The 18,311-nt window shown below is 41.0% G+C and overlaps 1 protein-coding gene across 4 annotated transcripts in view; it reads right to left on the minus strand.

Annotated features, from left to right (window-relative positions):
- The window catches only part of GPD2 (glycerol-3-phosphate dehydrogenase 2), a 99,671-nt gene that overhangs the window by 26,980 nt on the left and 54,380 nt on the right, over positions 1 to 18,311 (minus strand). For all 4 annotated transcript variants that reach the window (XM_070941565.1, XM_070941734.1, XM_070941818.1 and 1 more), the window contains exons 7-8: positions 1,458 to 1,622; positions 399 to 543 (exon numbers count right to left, since the gene is read on the minus strand). In XM_070941565.1, coding sequence (XP_070797666.1) covers positions 399 to 543; positions 1,458 to 1,622 — 310 coding nt within the window. The remainder of the gene's footprint in view (positions 1 to 398; positions 544 to 1,457; positions 1,623 to 18,311) is intronic.

The following is an 18,311-nucleotide window of genomic DNA, read 5'->3' on the forward strand; positions in this document are numbered from 1 at the left end:
CATTCTTCCAAAGACGCTTGTTGCCAAAATCATAAAGATGGAAAACTCTAGCTTTTGAGGGGGTAGAAGGAACGGTATCCACTTCTTTCAAAACTCCAGCTGTCTCCTCCAGTTGCAGTGATATTTGAACATGGGGGTATTTTGAACGTCCATTAAAAGACTGTTAACTCTCCTATATAACCCCCCTTCCTTAGCAAATGTGATGGATTATGCTTGACTCACTCAAAATTATTTTTCATACAGCAGGTAAGGTGGGGAGTAGGGGAGAGGAATGAAAGCTTGAATTCAACAAGGACCATTTAAGCCAGAAAACAATCTCTTTAAATTCCCCTGCCTCAACTCTATTTGATTCACATCCTAAGATGGTTACAAATGGTCTGTGCTTTGAATATTGTTACCTGTAATAGCCGGGCATCACAATATGAACGCCTGCACTTGGTTGACAGATGTTTGATACTTCCCGCTCATCCATTTTCCGCACAGAATCCGTGAAAGGTCCTGTAGCATTGATAACACATTTGGCTTTGACATCAAATTCCTGCCCTGTGAAAGAAAACAGCATCAATCACATACTCCATTTGTTTTTCTCTTCGCTGACTCTCTGGATTATTAATTTATCCATGAAGTTAATCTATTGTGAAGTGTGTGTATACAGACACATACACTCAGGGCTCCTACACGTGCATACAGAACCGAGCAGCTCAGTTTCCAACAAAATTAGAATAGAGACGGCTTGTAAGCCAAGAGTATGTTGACTCCCCAATCTTTATAAAGATTTTGAAGATCAGACTCGTAGAACGAGGGAAAAGAAGCAGAAAAGAATGGTAGCAACCTTCCAACTTCTTCGGCCCCCATCATTCGGCTTTATTTATCGACATTCTCTATTTAATGACATTCTCGAAAACCCTGAAATTTGTTAAATGGTACTATTGCTGAAATGCACCACCCGGCATTTCAGAACGTCAGCTTTGCTTGACAGAAGGGCTTGGATGTAAAGCACAGCTTAGCTTGCCAAAGCACTAGGATTTGAATGAAAGCCTGACAGAAGTTAAGGATGATTGGCGGTAATGACATGCCACTGCACTTTGGAAACATGCCTTTTTTGTCAGCTAAGCGATATTTACAAACTCCAGCCCCCTACTGCACTCTCCCTTCACCCACCTTCTTGCACTTAAGTTTGAGGAGGAGAGGATTTCCCCGTTTCTTTTAAGCTGGAGTTAAAATGCCTTTCTGTGTAGCAGCGCTTCCTCCCATTTACGCTCAAAGTACGTGCAGCTACTGAGGTGAAGAGCTGCAGGGAGACTCTGGGCAGACACCCAGCCCCAGAAAGGATAAAAAGGAAGGGGGTCTCTGAAAAACAGAAAGACACCCCCCACACACACACCAGTACCTGCCAGAGCAAGCTACCTGAAGACAAGGGGGCTTCATAAATGCCAGGGAGAGCCCAAAGGACATACCTGTTTGAACATCCCTGCACCTTGCTCCACAAACCCGGCTCTTCCCGCTCTCTGGATCCATCTTCTTCAGCAAGTGCACCACTTCAGTGTAATTGGCTATGGCAGCCCCATACCTGGCAGCAGTGAGGGCGATGGCAAGGTTCATTCGTGCATCATTGTGCTGTCCTGCAGCGGGGGGTGGGGTGGGGGGCACAATCACAGAAGGACAGGAGTCACCTCCAGCCACTGATTTGTGGTATGGAAGGGTGTCAGAACCAATCTGTCACATCTGTCCCTGTCACACTGAATAGCCATGACGGCTGGTCAGATCTACCAAGAAATATCCAGAGAATCACTGACTCTCTGTAGTGTAGCATATTCTCCTAAAAAAAAAAACAAAAAAAAAAACAATAGGCAGCAGAAACCGCACACACATTTGCGAAGGCCTGGGATTCTTGTCCAGTGGTAAACTTATGTGCTATAGCTGAAGTGCATGTATCATGTATTTTGCATCCAGTCCAAAACAAGGCACCACTTTCTGGTACTGGAGAAGGCAGAGACTGTACTGGCAGTAATACAACATCTTTGAATGATGCATTTCTTGACAGCCCCACTGGTGTTAATTAAGCATCTCTATTAGCACATGTACAGCGTGACATTAAAAAAAAAAGTTAACGATCTTTCAGAGATGCTATGGCTAAGCTTTACCTTCCTACATAACAGTCCTTTCATGTACCCTTGAAGTTCACAACTTGCAGCTTTTACAATAAGTATGCGTGTGGAGGAAAAATCTTGGACATGTTAAGGTACGCACAAGGAAAAAAAAACAACCCCAAGGGTTAGGTAACAGATCACTTTAAACATATATATCATTAAAGATTTATTGCTGAATTTTCCTACTTGGAGGTAGAGGGAATCAACATGGAAGGGAGCACATGGGGGTTGGGAGGGAGGGAGAGAAGGAAGAGTGGAGATGATTAATTACTTTAAAATAGTGGCATCACCTGAGACTTTCTATTTATTATTGCCACTGAAGTTAAAACCCTGTCTGTTGGCTGGGAGCAATTATTCCCCGTAGCAAGGGCCAAGCTCTATGTGCCCGGCATAATTAATTACCAAGGGCTAGCCTTCTGAAGGCAGGGTTCAGCATGCCCAAATGTTGGGACCAGCCGCATCAAGATAATACTGGTAAGGAGGGGGTGGGAGAGAGAATGGTAATAGATACTGTTGTTGATTTATGTAGCCGGCATACCAAGTGTTCAGTATAAATGATTTATGTAAAGTTCGTCCCTTTCCAATTCTGCTTCACCAACACCCAGACACTAAGCAAGTAATCCGTTTCAAAAAACCAAAAGGGCAAAATTGTAGAAAGAGGATCAATGTCTCCCAGAATTCATCACCTCTCCTACCCTGTCTTTAAAACTTCTTCTTACGCCAACCTGCTGGAAGGAGAAGAAATGAACCTAAACAAGGATGAGGGGAGGAAAAAAGGAACTTCAGTGCAAATCAGCGTGAGAAACTGAGAAGAGGAGCATGGGTGAAAACGTTCACTATATTTGAGTGCCTAATAAATGAATAAAATGGGACAAATTGCATACTTTGAGGAAGATGACAAAGAACCTAAATGAATTGCAAACTACATAAATGTGGTTTGGCACATAGACACACAGTTCCTTCAGCTCCTGTCAGAGCTGAAGAAGCTTCTTGGATGAGAGGCGAAATGTCTTCAAAGAAAAAACAAGAAAGTCCAATTGCCTTCTGAAAAAGCACCTTTGGGACAGACACAAATACACAGGCGCATAAATGATATCCCGAAGAAGCTAGAAAATAGGCAAGCATTTTGTTCATGACTTTAAAAATATCTGACTAAAGTTCTCCGCTTGGGCTTTGATTTTCTAAAAGCAAAATGACACTTTACATGTACACCACATTGATGAACATGCAGAGGGAATTCTAAGATTGGTGGGAAACGTTTCACTAACAATAAATAACAGTATAGAAGTCCTACAGATACCTTCCTATTAAGGAACTGTTAGCAAAAACTTAGATGCAGGGTCGCAATGGGTCGGACACGACTTCGCAACTAACAACAAAAAAGCAAAAACTCATTTCATTTAGGGGACGTGGTCTCTAAACCAAAAATGGGTCCACAGAATAAAAAGAGGACTAGAGTCCTTCCATTCTGAATAAAAGAACAAGCAAACAATTACTATTTAAAAAAGATACATCAGGAAGACAGAAAAGGAAACTGATCCTAAAAAGGATTTATTTTCATTTTTAGTTTCCTCCGGTCCTATTCTTTTGCCTTTGCAACGTGTTAGCTGTTCAGATAACTGCGGCATTTGAATCAGAGCTTAAAATAAGGAGCTCTTGCTACTCTTCTTCTGTTACGAGAACTGTTTGTATAGTTGACATGGCAACTACAGAATGAAAAGCATAGTGGGTAGCCGTCCCTCACCAGATGCCGGGGACCATGTTTTTTTTTTTTTTCAGAATTCAAAGGCTGCCTTGGCTGGGAATTTTAGGACTTGCAGTCTAATTTGTGGACACTGTCAGGTGGATGACTAACACAGGGCCGTTCACAAAGTCTGGTGAATGTGAACATCATACAGAAGAACTGGGGAAAATGGGGGATTGTATACATTTACAGTAACCATAATTTTTGGCAATGCTAAATAGATACTGTAAACATGGAACTAGAATCTCGAATTTATTTTGCAGGCCTAGATTTTATTTTTCCAGGAATCTGCTTGATCAGCCAGCAAATGAATGGAAGGATTTTAATACTGGTAGTTCTCGGCTTACAACAGTTCATTTAGTGCCCTTTTTAAATTTACAGTGGTACTGAAAAAAAGGGACTTATGACAGTTTTTCAAACTTAAGGCCATGGCAGCATCCCGTTGGACACCTGATCAAAACTTGGCAATTGATTCATATTTATGACAGTTGCAGAGTCCTGCATTGTATTAAGATGTGTGAGTAAAATAGATAAATAAAATGACTCGTGAGTAAGCAGCTAGGTGCTTGCTGTCTCTCCTATGAAGAGTTTCAGTGCTCAGAAGAAATGCCGCAAAGAAGAGGAGTTATTCTCCAGAGCACCTGAAGGCAGAACAAGAAGCAATGGGTAGAAACTAATCAAGGAGTGAACCAACCTAGAACTAAGGAGACATTTCCTGATGGTTAGAACAATTAATCGATGGAATAACTTGTCTCCAGAAGTTGTGGGTATTCCAGCACTGGAGCTTTTAAGAAACAATTGGACACCCATTTGTCTGAAATGGTATAGGACAGTGATGGCGAACCTTTTTTACCTCAGGTGCCGAAAGCGAGCGCTGACACCCATAATGCAATGCCCCCCACAGACCGCTGCGCATGCATGCATGACCTCCGTGCTCCCCTGCCCCACCGCATGCGTGCATGACCCCCCGCGCTCCCCCTGCCCATGTCCCCCCACAGGGGTGCATGTGTGCGCAACCCGTTTTGGTGCTTGCAGGCCTCCCTGAAGCCTCCTAGCACCAAAACCGGGGGGCAGAGGGGGCGCTGCACCCTTCCCCACCCCCTGTGTGTGCACACATGACCCCCCCAACCTTTGTGCATGCGTAGGCGCCTCCTGGCAGGGACCCAAAAATCAGCTGGCTGGTGGGTGGCGCACAGGCATGCGCAGTGGAGCTGACCTGAGCATCGGCTCGCGTGCCCGCAGAAATGGCTCCACGTGCCACCTATGGCACGTGTGCCATAGGTTCGCCATCATGGGTATAGGATCTGCTGCTTGAATAGGGAGTTCAACTCCAAAGTCCCTTCCAACTCTGTCATTCTGTTATTCTATCCCAGGGTCATGTGATCACCTTTTGCCACCTTCTGACAAGCTAAGTCAATGGGGAAGCCAGACTCATTTAACAACTGTGTTACTAACTTATCAACTGCAGAGATTCTCTTAATAACTGTGGCAAGAAAGGTCTTTATCGCTACATATTTTGAGGAAACACGGAGTGGCAAACTCTGTTTGCACCAAAGGTGCACAGAATGGTGCCTTAACCACTGGACCAAGCCGGAGAGCCAGTTTGGTGTAGTGGTTAAGGCACCATGCTAGAAAACAGGAGACTGTGAGTTCAAATCTTGCCTTAGTTATGGAAAGCCCAGCTGGGTAACTTTCAGCCAATCATTCTCTCTCAGCCCAGCCCATCTCACAGGTTGTTGTTGCTGAGGGGAAAATAGGAGGAAGAAGATGTGTTGGATATGTTCTCCACCTGTGAGGTTAAGGCTCACAAATAAAAATTAGAACTAGTCAGAAAGATGGGATTGGGATGATATCAGGTGTGAAGCTGTACTTAGACTCTTAGAAGTGTAGCACCAGAGGCCTAACCAGATAATGAATTTCTCCTTGAGGGGGAAAGGATGCTGAGGGACAGATCAGAATTAGGATTTACTTGGTTGAGTCGGCTTTTAATTATGTTGTTACCCACTTCTTTTGTATCAGCCTTCAACATGTCACAGACATCTTATTGCAATGTCAGTTAAGTAAATGCAGAGTGTTAAAATGAAAACCAAATGTTGTCAGTGCCAGTTTATGGAAGCCACACTGAAATGTCACTCAGAAAAATGTCATGACAGCTTTTCTGTGTCCATTTTACAATACTGGGAACAAGTGCAGTGATGTCAGTGTATGTTACTAAAGAGGGGATAATTAACATGTCTTGTGGGTATATAAGTGCAGACATCTGTGTAAACAAACAAAAAAATTCACACAGGTCAAATTCTGAAGCAGGATGGAAGGCAGAAGTAAAATCATAAGTCACAGTCACATAATTTTTCACTTAGTGACTATCTTGCTTCATGTTAAGAATCAAAGTAAGATTACAAGTTCACTTGCGGTCTCATTTTTCCTCTTAGTGACTACATTTCTTAGCAACTGCCCAAATTCCTGGTCCCAACTGTGGTGCTAAGTGAGGCCTACCTATAGAAAATTATAAAGCACCACAGAATGCACACTCATACTAACCCAAATTACAATAAAACAATTACCAATTACAAATGTGGTCCTGATTTACTCTACCTGTCCCAAGTTCACGTTAATCAAATGACCTTCACCATCTTGTGGAATACAAGCAGAATGGGGACTTCTACCATCTCAGGGTAACAAGATATTCTACAGCATGCGGGCTGTCACCCAGGAGACACATCTCGGGGGTGTCATCTTTTTATCCTTATAGGGGGAGGAGACCATGAGCAATTCGGTTGAATGCACAGATGGCGCAGGTTAGGTCTCGTGAGACAATCCTGGAAATACTGTAAGCTTGATGTCAAGCCTTATAACGTTTTATAAAAATGTTAGAGAACCCATGACCTGTCAGGTGATCATTTCAGAGTTATTTCCTCACCTAGCCAGACAAAAAAGAATGACCAAGGTAGGCAAAAAGCAGCAGGAGTGGGAGGGACTTACTATTGACTTTCCTTGTAGGAAGGTGGGAAGGATCGTTGGACTATGATGACCATGAGACTGCGGCTGACCACAGCAGCATGTGGTGCAGTAGCATTAAAACCACATTTAAATCCTTCTATAAATTAGCCAATCTGAGCTACATTGATTCAAAAATTATTGCTCTATAATGCATTTGTTCCAACTGAAGGTTACAAACATTCATACTGACACAATTTGAATAACTTTGAATTAGCAAGGACTACATTATTTTTCTCACATACCTATGTTTGGTTCAGTTTTAAACTACTGGATGAAAGATGAGATATAGAGTATTAACAAATAAAGTGAGATAAACACACACAAATACAAACAGATTCTAACAGGCGGTTGTATTTTTTTCAGTTCAAATTGACCAGAAGACTTTAAAAAAAAAAAAAAAAAAAAGTAGAAAGAGTCAACAGTTTTATAAACTATTGTCTGTTTCATAGGACATCAAGAAAATTCTATCTTACAAGATCTTGTCTTCACTAACTTGGATTATGATCCCAGGTATTAAAAGAGACAAGAGACAGTATGTCAGAGGCATATATGGAAGATGCAAAATTACTTTTCATGAAGCAAAGTGACTTCATCACTCACCAGAAATATATGGTAATTTTTAAATAAATAATGAGATAGTTTTTATTCACTGTACAGAGAAAAAGCTAGCACACTACAAATACACAGCAGAATATAGTATTTTATTTATAAAATATGCACTTCCAAGGAAATCATAAGACCACAAAGATGCCAAACAATAAATAAATTTAGATCACAGAGACTTTTTGCAATACTGTAGAATTTTTTTTGATCTGAGTTGAATACAGCTCATTACAGCAGACCTAAGAGCCAAAACCAAGAGCTGCTCCCTGCTTTTACTTTAATCTGTCACGAGCACCCTAATGCTGCATTGTCATTTCCCACAGCAAATATTATGTATGGCCACCAGCTTCTCATACTTAAACACCCCGGGGTACTACAGGGCAATGAGAACGAAAAGCAGATGTACAAAGATTGTTATTGACATTTGTCTGCCATTAATTTATGCTTGCTGTCTGATGGTATTAGCAATATACCCTATTTATTCATCAGGAAATTCTGACTACGGTTTTGAACACACACACACACACACACACACATCAAATAAACTTGCTGTGCTCTTTCTAGCTCGTCCAACTAGGATTAGCAACTTCGACTGAAACCAGATTGGTAGATTTCCCTATTCTTGCCAAAAATGTGCTAGTGTGGCATGCTTGTAACTCTGTGTGCATATACTGCATGCATCTCAAAAAGGAACAGGGTAAAAGTGTTTTAATAATCATTCATATTAATTTAATAAATATTAATTATTCTACTCTAATAATACTAATTAAACTCTGTTTTTAAAAAGTAACTCATCTCCCATGTACTGTACATATATGAACTACCATTCTCTGTCTCACACATGAGCCACTCTTACGTACAAAAACACACAAGTGTATACGTACAGTCATCCTTCCTTCCAAAAGGAGCAGCAATTTGCCCCTCTCCCAAAATAAATAAATAAATAAATAAATAAATAAATAAATAAATAAATAAATAAATAAATAAAAGCAGGATGGTTAAAAGAAGAGTTAGTTATACTGGGAAAGAAGAAAAAGTACAGGAATTATGTTCAGAGGCTTCAAATGAGGTTAAATTAACCAGAAGAGACTGTTTGGTATAATGGGTAAGGGATCAGATTAGAAACCAGGAAACAATGAGTTTTAGCCCCACCTGAGGCAGGAAGCTGGGTGTCCTTGGGCCGAACCACTTCTGAAATCTTGCTAAGAGGATCTGCCACAACATTGACCTGAAGGCACGCACGCATACATGCATAAATATCACCAAGCAAGCAGCTCTTTCCATGAGAGCTGAAGTTCCAGCTACTTTTAAAAGACATTCACTTCATGTCTCCAGTTACTTGCACTTCCACCACTGCTTATTTTCTGTACAGATAACCCTCATTTAGTGACTGCCTCTTTCAATGACTGCTCGCAATGATGACAGTAATGAAAAAGTAACTCCCCAACCAATCCTCACATTTAACAACTTTTGCAGATCTGCACAGCAAAGGAAAGCTGAAGTAAGATCCTCAGCATAATCCTGGGTTCCCTTAGTGACTGCTTTGCTTACAAACCGAGTTGCCAGTCCCAATTATGGTCACTAAACAGAAACTACCTCAGTGACCTCTATTCTTCTCAGTAAGTATAAGGCAAATTTTCCCACATTGTGTGCAAGTGTGGGCAACACCACTCATCTTTTCATTGTTGTGACCCCGACTCCCGAGCCTATCCTAACAGAGGAAGAGGACTCAGAAGGTGATGGGGAGGAACTGACAAGGCCTCCCTCTCCAGGACCCTCTTTTCTGGCAATGCCTCAGGTTCCATCCGAAGGCCAGGAGGAACAGCCGGGGATGTGCCAGGAGGAAGGTATATCGGAGCACCCATTGATAGGGAGCGATGATGATGAATCCTGGCTTGATCCCAGGCAGCGTCGGAGGGAGAGGCGTGTGCAGCAAAGGAAGAGGTGTGGGAGGGCCAGAGATTGAGCTGAGTCACTGAGCCACACCCCACAAGGGATAAAAGTGGGTGGGATTGCTCTTCAGGCTTTGTGACGGACAAAGTGACTGATAGTCACATCGTGTTCCCTGAACTTCGGCTTGGATATATTTTGGACTGAACATTGACTAAACTCTTTGTCTTGCAGATAATTTGTTGCTCCTGGAATGGATTGAAGATAAGCCCTCTCCTGTTTTCTGGGAGTGCAAATGGACTTGGCAGGCATTTTGCAGTTAGCTGCCAAAACCTTCGTCTGCAGGGATTCAGGTCTGTTTATATAATAAACTATTGACAGGCATGTTTGGTATTGCGTTTGCCTGTGTGAGGGAGAGGGACAGAACATTCATCCTGTAAACACAAAACTCAAACTTTAATACAGGGGGTTGGACTAGAAGACCTCTGAGGTCCCTTCCAACTCTGTTATTCTGTATTATGGCCAATGAACAGAGACACTCAAATGATGCCTCCTGTGTATAAAGAAGAAGGAAAATGGCCCTGAACTAAACTGCCTGGGAGGTCCTAAATTAATGGGAAGAAGGTGCTTCTTATAAAAGTACACCAAAAAAAATCGTCCTGGGTTCAACAGGAACCTAATGTTTTATAGATTGGTAATTCTTTATAAAGTCTTTGGCCAAGATCCTGAACAATGAAGAAGCTCCTTTCTAACAGGCTCCTAATTGGATTTCTAAAGATTACAAGTACTTCTTGACTTATGACCAAAACAGGGCCTGAAAATTCCTCATTAAGTGGTGCCATCATTAATGGAGGCACTGTGCACCTGATTTTACCACCTTTTTGCCCTTCATTAAGCGAATCACTCCCAGTTGTTAAGTGAGACATCACATTACCACAAACCTGAACCCTCTTGCTGGCTTCCCCACTGACTTTGCTTGTCAGAAGGCCGCTGGGAAGATCACAAATAGCAATCTCATGGTTGCAGAAGGCCACAACTGTCATAAGTACGAGCCAGTTGCCAAGCACCCAGATTGAGGTCATGTGACTGCAGGGACACTGTTACAGTCATAAGTAACAGGACTGGTTGTAGGTCACTTTTTTCAGCCCCATTGTAACTTCATATGGTTGCTAGATAAATTATTGTTAAGCAAGGACTACCTATAAATCTATCCTAGAAAAAGTGTGAAATACAATTACGAAACAGATTCTGAATACAGCGTTTTACACTGTCTTTTGGTACTCCAAATCCTTATTAAAACAACTTTACTTGATTTTATATTAGCTGGAATAGCCTTCAAAATATAAATCCTAATTTAAACCAACAAACACAGAAGTACCCGGAAAATGCACTAAGTAGCAGCCCCTTTCAGTGGACAGATGTTCTAAGGCAGCTTTTACAACCTTTTCAACTCCAGTTATCTTATTCCCTACAAATAGATTTCAATCAAAACACTTCTACAACTACTGAGTAGGTTCCACTGAAGAGAAAGACAGGTGTGGGGGGCTCATAAACCCAATTTTGTACTGTTGCCTTTAAAATCCAATGAAATCCATTCTTTCATTAAGCATAGATAAAGGTAAAGGTTCTCCTCGCACATATGTGCTAGTTTTTCCCAACTCGAGGGGGCGGTGCTCATCTTTGTTTCAAAGCCAAAAAGCCAGCGCTGTCCGAAGACATCTCCATGGTCATGTGACCGGCATGACTAAATGCCAAAGGTGCACGGAATGCTGTTACCTTCCCACCAAAGTGGCCCCTATTTTTCTACTTGCATTTTTACGTGCTTTTGAACTGCTAGGTTGGTAGAAGCTGGAACAAGTAACGGGAGCTCACTTCGTTACACGGCACTAGGGATTCGAAACACTGAACTGCCAACCTTTGGATCGACAAACTCAGCGTTTTAGCCACTAAGCCATCGCGTCCCTTTTCATTAAGCACAGTGGAGAAATTAACATCATAGAATTGTCTTTACATTTTTTTTGAGGGGAGGGATATTCAGCTACTGTCTTAACATCACAGAAGCGGAAGCTTCACTTTTTTGCAACAACTTTCTCTCCCTCTTTAACGCAGTATCCATGGCACCATTGTCATTACTTCATGAAACAAGATCCATATTATTAACTAACGGCCTACTATTAAATTCACACAAACCTCACACTTATAAATTATATGCTTCAATGCAATCTCTTCTCTGACCACCCCATGGCACACTGGGGAATACCAAGAGAGTTTGCAGGATAATGCTCAAATAATGTCGAGAACAAGCCTGTATTTTTAAGGACAGCAGGAGACCTGAAGCACACCTTCACTTTAGTTTTGACTCTGTAAGAATCAGCATTTGATTCCCAAGCCAAAACGCATCAACAAAATAAAGCAAAATTTGGACATTTCATCCAGATCCTCATAAATTTGCTGCCTTAAACTCAGAACACGCAAATGGATGAATCTAGCCAGTCAGCGAGCAAAGCCAATTTAATCTGTGGCTCCCCTGAGGTAAATGTAGATCGCAGTCCTGCCCCCACCTCCAATTCAGCCATAATCCCTGGTTCCTGGAGGTTAAAAAAAAGCACTGAAGTGAGGAAAATTCTGCAGTAGGATATAATGATCCAAAATGACAGGGACAATAATGACAATGAATTTCATGTCTCCCAGTCATGTGCTGGGAATGCTTGACTGGGCTGACTTATACAATTAAATTGTTACAGGTACAGCAGGAGATGCAGCTATCATCTGCAAGTGTTTGGGGACGGTGCCTCCAGCAACCAAAGTGCTATCAAATGCACAGCCAACCTTTTGTTACAAGCAAACTAGGCATCTACTGGTACGTTTATGTGTGGAGCAGTGCCCTGCAATTGGGGAGATAGGGAAAAGGTGGGAGAGTAAGTAGCCAGTAAGCACACACCAAACTTTTAAGGAGTACCATTACAGTTGCAGAAATTTATTTGATAACCTTAAGAAAATATTGTAGAGCTGGATAAAGAAGAAGCCTTACAGCAGGGATGTCCAACTCTGGCAACTTTTAAGACTTGTGGACTTCAACTCCCAAGATTCCCCAGTTAGCCATGCTGGTTGGGGAATTCTGGGAGTTGAAATCCACAAGTCTTAAAGTTGCCAAGGTTGGACATCCTTTCCTTATAGTATCCTTACTACAGAGCCCATGTGCAGTATCCAGCTCCCTTTTTATAACACTGCCCAAATTTGCCAGCAATGCATTGAATGGTCTGGGAGAAATTTTTCAAAATTTTTAAACAAAAGAGCAATTAAAACAACACACTGATTGAAAGGTAATCCCAAACCAAGGGGCTGAAAACTCTAACCACTCTGATGAAATCACAGCCATGTGCACTGTGGTTTTTAGGAGCAACAAAACCACAAAACATAACAAAACAAAAACAAAACAAGTCTTTGCTCTTGGACAGCCTACCCATTTTATTGCCCTGTGTCTGCTTAATAAATAAAATGACTTGCAATTCATCAGAATGGTGGGGTCCTTGCTGCTCTCTGAGCTTGGTGATTTTCTTAAAAACATTTCATTATCAAACTAGGTAACACCATCAGTGCTAACAGTTTGGTAATGAAACATCTGCAAGAAAAGCACCAAGCTCAGAGAGCACCAAGGACCCCACCGTTCAACCCCGAGCTACAAATATTCTCTTCTATCGATGATTCATGAGGACATTTCCTTCTATTCACATGAGATCATAGTATAAAAACTCCTTTAATTAAAAAGATCCCATTGCTCTGGAATGCAGCACCAAATCAGCTTCCTATAAGTGAGTGCAAGTGAGTGCAAGTTTTGTGTAGAGATTTTTACAGTTTATAGGAATGATTCAGAAATAATTTTGAGTCTCAGGACTGCCTTTAACTACCCTTAATAGTTTCCTCGCTTTGCTCCTGGCCCCCCATGGATTTCTACTGATATAAGAGGTTGTCATAATTCTATTGTGATGTACATGCTGGGTTTCACCTGTGAGAAACCTTTACAATAGCAGTTTGTGACATTGTTTTTATTTCAAAACGAGAAAAACGTTTTAAATAAGTGTATGAAGTTTTACAACTGCCTAAATTTAAAACTGGGCTGGATCTCAATCAAACGCCTCAAGTCTCTCAAAATTATAAATTAGTCAAAAATGAATTATAAACCTGTAATTTCTCATAATTCAGCACACACTGAAAAAGGAGCCATAGGAGTCTAAGAGAAATTGGGTTCCTATCCAACTGTTGACAACTTAATGAATGTTCTACATTTTTCTCATTGATTTCTTTATGCTTCACTCTTCCTCTACATACATTAAAATAAAATCTCATAAAGTTTACAGTGGGGGAAAAAAATCTCCTTTTAAAAGCAAAGTCGCTTTATATTTCCACAGACCTTAATTGGCTTTCTCCAATTCTAAATACTGTCAACACAAAGTACTTACATATATCCCTAAACCTGTGTTATCTCTATTGGATGTTTTTTTTATTCTTACTTAATTAACAAATTAGGAGGCAGGACCTCTTCAAGGTAACTTCTCTGCAATACAATTTATGGAATGTCTGTTTGATAGGACCTACACTAAGAAATTTCAAATCAGATAATACTTCTGTTTACATAGCAATCTATTTGATGATATCCTACTACAAGAGGGTTATGAAGTCCTTTGGTATACATTTGAAAAATAAACAAATAAATAATTGTGTGCATCCAGCCAATCATGGTTGATCACAAAAAAAGGCATCAGGGTTAATAATTGGACAGAAAAACAACAGAAACTCTAGGGCTACAAACTAAAATGGAAAGTAGAAAGAAACATCCCAGAAAAAGGTAGGCCAAACCACTTAAATTATCTTGCAAAACAACATCAACCCCTACATGGACATCTCTGGGAAGTTACCAGAATTCAGACTTGAATTGAAGGAGATTTTATTTAAGACATAATGGAAAAATATCTATCAATCTTTAAACGTACCTACACTTCAAGGAAAACCTTTAAAACTTCACTACATTTACTACATGTAAAAAGTTTACCGCATTTAACGTCAAGGAAAATGAGCCTGAATTTAAGGCAATGTCCAACGCCCCCTTGCCTCTCCCTCAAAAAAGATCAGACTGGAAAGAAAGTCTTCTGCCTACATTTAAATCACCAAATGCTCTTTGATAATGCTTAGTCTAAAACAGAGCTCCCCAACCTTTCTGGCTTTGCGGACTGGGGGGGGGGAGAGGGGATGGTTCTGCGTCAGCAGCGGGCAAGCGCATGTGTGCACGCAGTTCCATTTGCCTGCCGCTCACACAAATGGAGCACATATGCATGCACTCGCTTGCTGCTCGCAGAAGGGGGGAGTGTGCATGCGCACTTGTTTGCTGCTTCAAGCGGCCCGGTTTTGAAGAACTTGCGGCCCAGTAGTGGGCCGTGGACCCCTGGTATATAACAAAAAGAACCACTAAGAAAAAAAGCTGTACCTTTATGGTACCTTTAAAAAATGGCTTCCCCAGTTTTAATAAAGGGAAAGTTGGTTACAAGAAATCTTAGTCTAGCTTTTCCATCGTGCCCCTTTTTAATTTTTCTTCAGATGCATAAAGGAAAATGACAGATCATTGCTCAGATAGCAGCCGCATTTCACCCCCCCCCCAAAATGTTGCCTTTTTTGCTATTCAAGAGTATCCAAATACTAACAAAGACTAAATGAAACTGACATGTACCCTTAAGAAACAAAGTTGTAAGTTGTAGCTTCAAAGGAAACCTTGAATAAATAGGACACATTGTGTACAGCTAGGCTAACATCCAACATATGCTTTGTTTTCCTGATGCTGCGACAGAGCACGAATAGCCCCTGGTAAAGTTTGTGATTTGCAGTGGCTGGTATAGCCAACATTTATAATGTCCCCTTTTTTTGCCTGTATAAACTTAAAATGGAATTAAGAAAGCTTGGAGCAACAATATGTGGTAGAAAATGAACGCTCTGATATATCGCTGCTTGGACAAATTGCTATGAAATTAGAAGAAATGAAAATCTGAGCCTAGTTTTATAAGAATCCTTTTACCCTTTGTTTAAAGCAGGGGGCGTGGGGAGAGAAATAGAATATGTACATTTATGAATTTGGTTGTACCAGTGCAAAGGTAGAGATATAGTACCAATAAAGGAGAATATTTGTAGCTCAGGGTTGAAATGAAGAGTCTTTAGTGCGCTCTGAGCTTGATTGTTTTCTTGAGGACATTTCATTACCCAAACTAGGTAACATCATCAGTGCTAGTAAGGAGTGTGGTTTGCTGTCAGTTTATATTCTGGTGTCTTGCCCTGTCAGTGTTGGTGGGGGCGTCTTAGAAATTCTTTGGTTGGGCTGTATACTGTTGGCTCTTTGGCAGTTTCTTGATTGGGGTTTTGTTTACTTGATTGTTGATCTGGTGTTAACTTTGGAGTTAATCTATACTGATCTGGGTGCTGATTGCTGGTGGAGAGGTATTTGGGTCTTTTTATTCCTTTTTGGGCTGGGTACAGGGGTGAAATCAACTTACCTTTACTACTGGTTCGCAAATGTGAGAGTGCTCGCACCTCCTCCACATATGCCCATGTGCAGAGGGTCAAAAACAGATGTGATGATGTCCGGGTGGGTGGGCGGAGTCTCCCGCTGCCGGCGCTATCGGTTCGCCTGAGCCGGATAGAACTAGCTGCATTTCATCACTGGCTGGGAGATAGTCCCTTTAGCATAGTCTATAGCAGTGGTGAAATCCAAATTTTTTTACTACAGGTTCTGTGGGCGTGGCTTGATGGGAGTGGCTTGGCGGGTGTGGCAGGGGAAGGATACTGCAAAATCTCCATTCCCACCCCACTCCAGGGGAAGGATACTGCAAAATCCCCATTCCCTCCCCACTCCTGGGGGAAGGATATTGCAAAATCTCCATTCCCACCCCACTCTGGGGCCAGCCAGAGGTGATATTTGCTGGTTCTCCAAACTACTCACAATTTCCGCTACCGGTTCTCCAGAACCTGTCAGAACCTGCTGGATTTCACCCCTGGTCTATAGATGTTGTTAATGTCTACTGATGGATGATTTGTCAGAGGGCCAGGCTTCTAGAAATTCCTTGACATTTCTGGACTTGGCTTGGTCACGTTTTTCCAATTGAAACTATGAGTGAGTTTGTCTATGTTGTGAAAACAGCTGTACATCAGCACTACTGTTTGCAACCAGCTGGGTGTTGCCAAGGCACCAAGTCTAGTTTCTTCAAAGAGATCAAAGGAGTACACAGGAGTAAAATGGCACTTCATCATTACATACAAATTGAAAGCACCATCTTTATGCTCAGAGATCAGAAACTATGTAGCACTGGCCATATTCTGTCGATTAAGATTTCTATTATGTGAAAAGTTAAGATTTATATTATGTGCAAACCTGCATCAAAAATGGTGGTCTTGTCAACCCTGAAGGCTTTATTTATTTGCCCTTAAACCATTCTAAAACTGGACAGCTTTCCTGCAGAAGGAAGAAAGGAAGAATCATCCATTTACTGAGTACCTCTTAGCCAAAAATCACTAGTTTTTTCCTCAAGGATTTCCACAAACATTAAAACGTATTTGGAAAAGTTACTTGTATTATAATTTAATGGCCCTGAGAATCCCACATCTTTCCCTCCAAAAAAGAATGGAGCTGTTTTGAACCTCATAATTCCCAATTCTGGCCTAAAGAGGCAGCTCATTAACACTTAAAGGTCCAAGAAAACTAACTTTCCATTTCTTCCAAACCTCAATTGGATTTATCAATCAGAGTGAACAAGACTGTTTTTCTTCCAAAGGCCATGTTGGAATGAATTTAAATCTAATTGAAAAACAAGATTTCCCAGGATCCAATAAATGGGTAACTTAGAGACAGAAGGTTATCTAAAAATGAATTTATTGAAATGTGAAGTTCTGTGTTGTCTTTTGCTTTCTGGAGAAGATTTTATGTTACTTTTCTAAAAAAGATAGGGGCAAATTTTTGTTAATGGGTCTGGATAGCAAATGGTCCTGTATTTTAAGCATGAGAATTTTCAGTTTGTTAGAACTGATAGAAGGCTTCCACTGGATGTGACTTATGCGATGAATGGTATGTGCCATTAAGCAGAAATTAAGAATATGGCATCAAAAAGAATATCCTACAAGAATTATACTAATAGTTGGCCTCCAGGAGTGACTGGGAAAGGAAGTGAAATGGGGCAGGAAGCATTTTTGCAATAATAAACTGCCTGATTCGGCTTTGTTCAATTGCCTGCCATATTCAGCTGTGCTAGACTAATATATATTTTCCACTTCATGAATCCAGGATCACTTCTATTTACCCTGTTACTGGACGTGGCACAGAGCTTTTTGAAAACGGGAATGTAATTAAAAAAAAATGGACTACTAGCTAAGATTCTTTCTGCTGGAAATGCCAAGGACTGAACTCGGGACCTTTGGAGTGAGTTACGTTTCTTTCCCCAATATTGGTGGCTATATTACTTTACCAACAAAGCATGTTTTGACTATACCTCTGTCTTTAAGCAGGCTCAGAAAACTTTTCTGAAGCTCTGAAGTTTAAGAAATAAGAACACCAAGACTTTAATTTTTTGCTCTTCTCTATCCCTCTCTGTTTGCAAATCAGCTAAATTTAACAGTACTGAGCCTTTAACTATTTGATTAAAAATGAATCTCAAAATAGATATTTAATTCCTCATTATAGTAAACTTGCAGATTCTTAGGAAAAGCCTAAAAAGAACAATACCAGAATATTTCAGACTTCATACATTTTCCTTGAGAAACGAGATTCAAGGCAGAGCACAAAATGAAAAACACATTAATGGTTCTTCTTCACCAGTGAATTAAAATTCTGTGTACTGGTCCTTGAGCCAGCAGAAAGAACACTGGCTTAAAATGTGACGGCTCCATCAGCA

The sequence above is a fragment of the Pituophis catenifer genome, unplaced genomic scaffold (genome assembly GCF_029215685.1).
Source record: "Pituophis catenifer annectens isolate HBS135680 unplaced genomic scaffold, rPitCat1.0.hap2 SCAF_1, whole genome shotgun sequence".
Classification (NCBI taxonomy): domain Eukaryota; kingdom Metazoa; phylum Chordata; class Lepidosauria; order Squamata; family Colubridae; genus Pituophis; species Pituophis catenifer.